This window comes from Mastomys coucha, unplaced genomic scaffold (assembly GCF_008632895.1).
Source record: "Mastomys coucha isolate ucsf_1 unplaced genomic scaffold, UCSF_Mcou_1 pScaffold20, whole genome shotgun sequence".
NCBI classification, from domain to species: Eukaryota; Metazoa; Chordata; class Mammalia; order Rodentia; family Muridae; genus Mastomys; species Mastomys coucha.
In genome coordinates, this window is record NW_022196903.1 from 114,048,605 (window position 1) to 114,058,229 (window position 9,625).

General features: G+C 42.4%; 1 protein-coding gene across 4 annotated transcripts in view; it reads left to right on the top strand.

Moving 5' to 3' along the window:
* The window catches only part of Bcl2l13 (BCL2 like 13), a 53,313-nt gene that overhangs the window by 13,100 nt on the left and 30,588 nt on the right, over positions 1–9,625 (top strand). For all 4 annotated transcript variants that reach the window (XR_004122284.1, XR_004122283.1, XM_031383238.1 and 1 more), the window contains exon 2: positions 515–675. Coding sequence is in view for 2 of the 4 variants with exons in the window: in XM_031383238.1 (XP_031239098.1) it covers positions 564–675 (112 nt within the window). In the remaining 2 variants the exon portion in view is untranslated. The remainder of the gene's footprint in view (positions 1–514; positions 676–9,625) is intronic.

Below are 9,625 nucleotides of genomic sequence, written 5' to 3' on the forward strand. Positions count from 1 at the left end.
CCCCCCCGAGACAGTGTTTCTCTGTGTAGCCCTGGCTGTCCTGGCACCCACTCTGTAGATTAGGCTTGCCTCGAACTCAGAAATCCGCCTGCCTCTGCCTCCCAAGTACTGGGATTAAAGGCGTTCACCACCACTGCCCCCCCCTTTTTTTAAAGATTTATTTTATTCATATGAGTACACTGTAGCTGTCTTCAGACACACCAGAAGAGGGCATCAGATTCCATTACAGATGGTTGTAAGCCACCATGTATGTGGTTGCTGGGAATTGAACTCGGGATCTCTGGAAGAGCAGTCAGTGCTCTTAACTGCTGAGCCATCTCACCAGCCCCGAAAATTTACTCTTGATTTGAATAATTAAGTTACTGTTTGTAACTTAATGGAAGTGAAATAGTTATAAAGACTACTGGGGAGAAAATGTTGAGACATTTACTTTGGGAGTTAGATGAGTAATTGGGATCAATGCAGAAGTTGATTGGTTTGTAACCAACTTTAAACTGAATCCTTTTGTTTTTAGATTTCCAACCTCCCTAATAGACCTCCTTGGAGCTCCTTCAGCCAGTTCAATGGCGTCCTCGATGACTGTGCCTCTAGGATTTCATTATGAAACAAAGTACGTTGTTCTCAGCTACCTGGGACTTCTCTCTCAGGAGAAACAGCAAGGCCACTCACTCCAAGGTACTGTGGTTGGTTTGTGGTGCTATATTGCTCATTATAAGGACATGATCTGTAGAAGTATGCGTCTAAGTCATTTATATGTGTGAGATCAAGTAATATTAACAAGCTAATAGAAAGTAGTCACTTACCCCACTCCTGTTCCATTTTCTAGTTGCAACCACTTTGAATGGTTTTGTTTTGATTTTTGGTTTGTTTTTTAATTTTGTTTTATTTGAAAACTTTGTGGGCGTGTACATTCCATGATGTGTGTGCAGTAGTCAGACGTCAACATTGGTGGGTTGGCCCTTTTTCTCCACTCGAGAGGTCCTGGAAACCCAGCTCAGGTCATCAGGCTTTCTGGCAGACATCTTTACCTCCTTTGCCATTTTACCACACTTTGAGACAGGATCTGGCCATGTAGCCCTGCCTGTCCTGAAACTTGTTACGTAAACCAGGCTACCCTTCAATTCGGGTCACTTCTGCCTCTGCCTCCCAAGTGCTGAGAATGTAGGCAGGTGTTGGTCTTCCTTCCTTCCTTCCTTCCTTCCTTCCTTCCTTCCTTCCTTCCTTCCTTTCTTCTTCCCTTCCTTCCCCTCCCTCCCTCCCTCCCTCCTTCCCTCCCTCTCTCTGTCCTCCTTTCCCTTCCTCCCTCCCTCCCTCCCTCCCTTCCTTCCTTCCTTCCTTCCTTCCTTCCTTCTTTCCTTCCCTCTTTTCCCCTCCATCCCTCCCTCCATCCCTTTCTTCTTTCCTTCCTTCCTTCCTTCTTTCTTTCTTTCTTTCTTTCTTTCTTTCTTTCCTTCCCTTTTTCCCTCTGTCCCTCTGTCCCGCCCTCCCTCCCTCCCTTTCTTCTTTCCTTCCTTCCTTCCTTCCCTCTTTTTCCCTCCATCCGTCCCTCCCTCCCTCCCTTTCTTCTTTCCCTCCTTCCTTCCTTCCTTCTTCCTCTTTTAAACAGTTATGTGTATGAGTGCCTAACTTGCACACCTGTATGTGTACCATGCATGTACACGCCTGGTACATGTAGATGTCAGAAGAGGGCAATGGATTCCCTGAAACTAGAGCTCAGGATGGTTGTGAGTTACCATGTGGGTGCTGAAAATTGAACTAGGTCCTCTACAAGAGCAGCCAGTGCTCTTAACTATTGAACCATTTCTCCAGATCCTTTTTTTTTTTTGTTAAAGATTTGCTTTTTATTTTGTGTGTGGGTGTCTTAGTTACGGTTTTATTGCTGTGAAGAGACACCATGACCAGTGCAACTGTTGTAAAGGAAAACATTTATTGGGTCTGGCTTACAATTTAGAGGTTTAGTCCATTATCATCATGCAGAAAACATGGTGGAGCGCAGGCAGACATGGTGATAGAGAAGGAGCTGAGTTCTACATCTTGATTCAAAGGCAACAGGATAGAACTGGCTAGAGCTTCTGAGACCCCAAAGCTTACTGCCAGCAATACCACCTCCAACAAGACCACCCCTCCTCTAATGCCACTCCTTATGAACCTGTGGGCCGTTTTCATCTAACTACCATAGCGGGTATGTGCTTGTGTGGAGGTCAGAGGACAACTGTTTTGTTTGTTTTTTTCCTAAGATTTATTTATTGAATTTATATGGGTATGCTGCAGAGGACAGCTGTGTTGGCAGTTGATTCTCTCTTTCCATCTTTGTTTGTGACATGGTCTTACTGTATCCTTGGCAGAACTGGAACTTGATATGTAGACCATGCTGGTTTTGAACTTATAGTCACACACTTGAGAGTTGGGATTCAGTGTGTTCACAGCCAGATCCTAGCCCTGTTTTTGTTTTTGTTTTTTGAGTAAAGGTCTCATGTAGACCAGACTGGTCTTACATAGTGGTACATACCTATGTTCTCTAGTGTTTGGCAGGTGAGGACAGGAGGACCAGGAATTCAAGTCCATTTTTAGCTACATAGAGAAATCAAAGCCAATCTGGGCTACATGAGACCTTGTCAACAACAACAACAACAACAAAAAAAAACAAAAACCACTTAAGACACTGAAGATGGCTCAGTAGGTAGAAGGAATGAACCAGCCATAAGTGTCCCCTGAACTCCAGGCATGTGACATGCTGTGCCTACACACACATGCAGGCCAAATTAAAAAAAAAAATTCTTGTAATTGACTATTGCATATTAAATTTATTTGTTTGTTTGTTTGTTTTGTTTTTCGAGACAGGGTTTCTCTGTGTAGCCCTGGCTGTCCTGGAACTCACTCTGTAGACCAGGCTGGCCTCAAACTCAGAAATCCACCTGCCTCTGCCTCCCAAGTGCTGGGATTAAAGGTGTGTGCCACCACTGCCCAGCTTGAATATTAAATTTATGTAAGATGTTGAGATGTCTGAGAGACTCTAATTCTTCGGTATGATATTTTTGTATTATAATGTATGTACTCATCTTGATTTAAAATTATTTTATTACATTTTTATGGTGCATATGTGCACCATACGTGTGTGTGTGTGTGTGTGTGTGAGGGAGAGGGAGGGAGGGAGGAAGAGAGAGAGAGAGAGAAAGAGAGACAGAGAGAGAGAGAGAGAGAGAGAGAGAGAGAGACAGAAGGGAAGAGGAACAGGGACGGAGGAAGGACGGCAGGGTGAGGTTGCTTCTCTCCTACCATGTGAGTGCTGGAGGTGGAGCTTAGGTGGTTTACATGGAAATAGGTTAGTTACTGAGAGAGTGGCTTTGTTTTTTTGGGTTTTTGTTTGTTTTTGTCTTTTTCAATAAAGGGTTTCTCTGTGTAGCCCTGGCTGTCCTGGAACTCAGTCTGTAGACCAAGCTGGCCTCGAACTCAGAAATTTGCCTGCCTCTGCCTCCCAAGTGCTGGGATTAAAGGCGTGTGCCACCACTGCCCAGATGAGAGTGGGTTTGTTATTAAAGTTATTTTGATGGTTCAGAGGATAAAGATGCTTATTGTGCAAGTCAGGTGACCTGAGAACTGACCTCTGAAAATAGTTCACTTCTGCATGCGAGCTGAGATGTGCACATGTACACATGTGTGCATACATAAGTAATAAAAACATTTTTAACAGTGGAAAACATCAAAAGTAATGTAAAGCCAAGCCAATCTTGTCTTCCCTCTCCCTTTCTCTTGTTGTTATTGTTTTTTATGTTTTTTGTTTTTGTTTTTGTTTTGGGGACAAAGTCCTTCTATGTAGCCCTGGTTGGTGTGGAAGTTGCTCTGTATAGATCCAGGCCTCCATCTCACAGAGATCTACCTGCCTCTGTCTCTTCAGTGTTAGTATTCCAGGCCTACATCAGCACTCTCAACCCTCTCTTGCTACTTTTAAGACTTCCTAAGTCTCCTGGAGAGTGCAGTGTGGATAAACGGCCGGAATGGTGAGCGTCCAGGTTCTACACACTGAATGGATAGAGGTGGCTTCACAGACTGACCTACTGCTTGACCCTGGGTCAAGTTCTGAAGCTGTTCTGGGACTGGCTGACTTCTGTCTGCTGACCACTTGTGACATCACATTCATTTGTCACCACAGATGGCTTGTGTTTTTATTTCCATTTGGATCAAAATAGTGCTTTGTTTTTCTTCAGATTTTTCTCTTTGACTTTTGTGTTACTTACAGGTATACTTACTAATTAATCTTCAAGTATTCAGGGCTTTTACTTTTATTATTAGTCTTTTTATTACTGATTCCTAGTTTAATTCTATTGTGGTCTGATTAAACATAGCATGATTTAAGATTTAATTAACTCAACATCATAAATTATTCTTCTTTTTAAAAAAACATTTATATATTTTATATATGTGAGTACATTGTTGCTGTCTTCAGACACACCTGAAGAGGGCATCGGATCCCATTGGTTGCTGGGAATTGAACTCAGGACCTCTGGAAGAGCAGTCAGTGCTCTTAACCACTGAGCCATTTCTCCAGCCCCATAAATTACTCTTTTTGTATGGCTACCAACTGAATGACCTTGAAGCTTGCTTTCATTGTCTTGTTTTTTCCTTTTTACTTTTTTTTTAAATATATTTACTTATATGAGTACACTGTAGCTGTCTTTAGACACACCACAAGAGGGCATCAGATCTCATTACAGATGGTTGTGAGTCACTATGTGGTTGCTGGGATTTGAACTCAGGATCTCTGGAAGAGCAGTCAGTGCTCTTAACTGCTGAGCCATCTCTCAGCCCTGGTTTTGTTTCGAGACAGGTTTTTTTTTTTCCTTTCTTTTTGAAGAAATACTGCTGGTATTAAATGTCCCATTTGAAATATTCTAATTTTTTCTATCATTGATTTCCTATAAATTTGTAGTATTTTGATGAGTTTTTATAGTTTGGTGATATTTTTGTTTTTTCTATTATTTCAGGATAGTAAACACCATACTTTGCCTTCTCCTGATAACATCAAAATCTATGCTGTTGTGCCTTAAAGCCAGACTGTTCAAACCCCTTTTCTTCTTTCCTTGTTTACCACATTGGCATTTAAAGTCGAGATAAAAGAGAATGGTGTGGTGTGTTGGTGTGGTGTGTTAGTCGGCACAGGAGCTCAGTGGTGAGGAGTTAGGGTACAGCAGTGTCACTGTGGTTTGTGATAAGCAGTAGTGTAAAGCCAAAAACAGAGTCTGGGCAGCAGCTGTCCTCTGCTGGCCTAAAACAGCCCTCAGCTACACATGGGTGAGTGTGGCTGTGTTCCAGTTTAATTTTACTTTGGGCCCTTTATTTCCTGCGTATTTGTTCATATTTTCTTTTCTTTCTTTTTGTTAGCACAGAGATTGAACCTATAACAACATGAGCAAACAAATACTAAAATGACAACCGTGCCCCCTTTCATCCGTCTGATAAGAACAGGTCTGGAGCTGTGGCTCTGCTTTGATTATTTGTTTTGGGACAGGATGTCTCAAAATATAGCCCTGGCTATCTTGGAACTATTATGTAGGCCACAGTGGCCTCTAACTCAGAGATGTGCCTGCCTCCACTCTCCAAGTGCTGGGATTAAAGGTGTGTGCCTGCAGGCCTGGCCATCCTATAGTTTTTGTGTTTTTGTTTTGTTTTTGGAGGTAGGCTTTCTCTGTAACAGCCCTGGCTCTCCTGGCACTTGTTATGTAGACTAGGCTGACCTGGAACTCCCAGCGATTCACCTGCCCCTGCCTCCCAAGTGTTGGCATCAGCAGTGTGCGCCGCCACCACCAGCTCTGTAGTTTTTTGTTTTGTTTTTTTTTTAATAAAAACTTTAAAAATGTTATATGAGTCTTTTGCCTGCATGTCTATTCGAGTGGGAGGGAGGAAGGAAGAAAGCATGGTTTATTAAAGACACGGTAGTCCTAGGTAGACAAGGTAGCACATGGTAATGGTATCAGACTGCGGGAGCTCCTGTAGTAGCCCAGTCTGACTGTAGCATGAGAAGTGCATTGATTGTAGTAGCCCAGTCTGACTGTAGCATGAGAAGTGCATTGATTGTAACCTGTGAGCCAAATGAACCCTTTCCGCCCAACTCGCTTTTGGTCCTGGTGTTTTGTCACAGCAGTAGAAACCTAACTAAGATAGGATCCAGCTCTCTGTCCTTCTTGGGCCCCTGCCACACAGAGAATATATTCCCACACACTTAAGTAAAAAACAAACAAAAAAACTAAACCTAAACATGAAGTCTGTGTGTTGGTAGATGTCACTAATCTCAGGACTCAAGAAGCTGAGGCCTGGGCTGGAGAGATGGCTTATGGTTACACTGGCTGCTTTTCTAGAGGATCCAGGTTCAATTCCCAGCATCCGCATGACAGGTCACACCGTATGCAACTCCAGTTATAGGGCATCTGATGTCCTCTCAGGCCTCCTTGAGCACCAGACATGCATGTAGTACATAGACATATCCAGACAAAACACCCATACACATAAAAATAAAGAGGAAGAAGCTGAGGCCTATCTGAAGATCAGGAGTTAAGGCTAGTGTTGTCCAGCCTGGGCTATATGAAAATTTTTCTCAAAAACAAAACAAGATTGGAAACATGGCTAAGTGGTAAAGAGCACATACTGCACTTCAGGAAGACCTGAGTTTGGCTCTTAGCACTCGTGTTAGGTGTGTGAGTCACCCGACACACAACCTCCTGTAACTTTACGTTGCCAGGAGTCTAGAACCTCTGGCCCTCACATGTGTACTGTGGCATGCACATGAGCACAAACATACATTCATAATAACAAGAATTAAAATTTAAAAATTGGTAGCTGTCCTTATTGTTTTTCCCCTTGAGACAGGTTTCTCTGGATAGCCCTGGCTGTCCTGGAACATGCTCTGTAGACCAGGCAGTCCAGCCAGTCAGTGCAGGAAGCAGTACCGTGGGGCTGAGTTCAGTTCCTTCAGCAGAGACAGTTGAAGTCAGAATGTGAAGGGGCCAGAAGATTAGAACAAATTGCCAAAGTTAGCTCTAGCCCAAGCAGAGCAATTCAGAAAGAAGCTGAGAGGCCACCTTGAATCAGTCAGCTTGGGGAGGAGTGTAAGCCAGAACAGCTGAGTTGAACCAGCCAGCCAGAGCCAGCCTTCTGTGCTCAGTAAGCACTCTGTCTACCTACCACTGAGCTTCACAGGCTTACTGTGAGCCCCACTTGGTCTTAAGCTTATGAGCTCTCTGCCAAAGCCTTCTGTATGCTGAGATTACAGGTTTGTACCACCAAGCATTAGAGTAACCTCCTAAGGAAACGTTAGTTTCTTCTGGCTGTCTTGTTACCTGTTTATTCCCTGAAATGTGGTGTAGCTCTCACCCCTGCGTAATTGTCTGTGAATAAGATTTATTATAGCACTGTGGTTAGGGTTTGTTTTCATGTTTGTGGAGCAATAACTGAGACGTGGCTACAGAAGGTGGAGCTGTTTGTGGCTGAGGATTCTCTGTCACGTTATAGATTTTTCATGACTTCCTAAATGAGTCCTGTTCCATGGACTTTTCTGTGAGTAGTTAACTCGTCCACAGTTTTTCCGCTAGGCTTCTATACTGCATTAGTTTGTGTTAAGTCTCTTTTCTTTCTCTCCTTCTTCGTGTTTTTTGTCTGTTCCTTTTTTCTTTGACACAGGGCTTAGCTGGCCCTGATCTAGGCTGGGATTACCAGTGTAAGATACCATACTCAATTTGAATTATATATTTTGGCTACTTGGAATCCTTCTGCCTTACATATTATATGCAAAGTTATATTCAACTTGGCATATATTAACATAGACCTCTTTGTTTCTGTGCTCATTACAAATTTAATAAGGAGACATTTCTATTTTTTTTTTTTTTATAGTACTGGGAGTTGAACCCAGAGTCTTCTGGATGCTAATTATATGTCCTACCTCTGAGCCACAGACCCAGCTTTTTTTTTTTTTAGATTTATTTATTTATTTATTTATTTATTTATTATATGTAAGTACGCTGCAGCTGTCTTCAGACTCTCCAGAAGAGGGCATCAGATCTCGTTACGGATGGCTCTGAGCTACCATGTGGTTTCTGGGATTTGAACTCAGGACCTTTGGAAGAGCAGTCGGTGCTCTCAACCACTGAGCCATCTCTTCAGCCCCAGATCCAGCTTTATATAATTCTTTCTTTGGAAGGATAGTTACATTGTTATCAGTAATGTGTCAGTCAAATACATATGTTTATAGTAACCTCTTATTATTCCTTCTAAAACTGCAAGTGCCTGCTATTTTTCTAATTTTCTATGAATTTAAGTCTTTTAGGTATTTCATATTAATTATTTGCCATTTTGTGACCTATGATTTACATTATGGTGTATCTCTTTCCTTCTTAAGGCAGAATATTTATATGTACTACATTTTATTTATCTATTCATCTGCTTATGGAGATTTGAGTTTTCTTACATTTTAGCTATTGTGAGCAATTCTACCTTGAGCATGGATGTACAAATATGTGCTAAGTTCCTGCTTTGAATTCTTTTTGTTGTTTTGAGATTAGGACTCATGTAGCCCAGGCTAGCCATGAACTGTCTGTGTCAGGTGACCTCCTGAGTGTTGACATTATAGGTAAACGGGCCTATGAGATGACTGAACATGTTTCCATAAAAAAAAGTGACATAATAAGTGACAAAATATGTGACATAAATCGTGTCACATAAAACATGCCTGGTTTATGTGACAGTAGGGATGGCACCCAGGGCTTTACTGCATGCCAGGCAAGCATGCAGCCAACTACAGAGCTACATCCCTGGCTTTTGTTTTGCATTCTGTCTGGGATATATCCCCAATGTAGGATTGCTTTGTCATATGTAATTCTATATTTAAATATTATTTACTTGGACTTTTTGAAATGGAGTCTCACTAGCCCAGGTTGGTCTGGAATTCACTTTGTATCCTAATTTAGCCTCAAACTCATGACAGTCCTCTTAAGATTATTTTAAGTGTAAGCCACCATATATGTGTGTGTGTGTGTGTGTGTGTGTGTGTGTGTGTGTATGTGTGTGTTACATATGGAGGTCATAGGACAACTTTCTGGAATTAGTTCTCTCCATTTTCGTGTGGGCTCTGAGGGTAGAACTCAGGCCAGCATGCTTGTGTGGCAAGCCCCTTTACCTGCTGAGTCGTGTCGTAGGCCCTCGGCTCCCAAGCCCTGGTGGTTCTGATTGTCCTTGGTGGTGGCTGTGGTGTTGAACACACATTTATGTGCTACTGGCCATTTGTATAGCTGGGGAGTGATCTGTTTCTGTCCTTTTTTCATTTTTGAGTAGGTTATTTCCCCTTTATTGTTGAGCTGTAGGATTCTTTGTGTATTCTGGATACCCAGTGTGGTTTCTCGGAGCTTTCTTCCATTTAGTGGTTTGTCCTTCTACTTTCATGGTTTACAGTTTACTTCCTGCCACTAAGGTTTCATTCTGATGAGGTTCAGGGTTTGTCGTCTTTGATCTCTTGTGCTTTTGATGTTACTTCAGAAAGCATTACCCAGAATTTCCTCTGTCTCTGTCTGTCTCTCTCTCTGCCTCTCTCTCTCTCTCTCTCTCTCTCTCTTCTCTTCTCTTCTCTTCTCTTCTCTTCTCT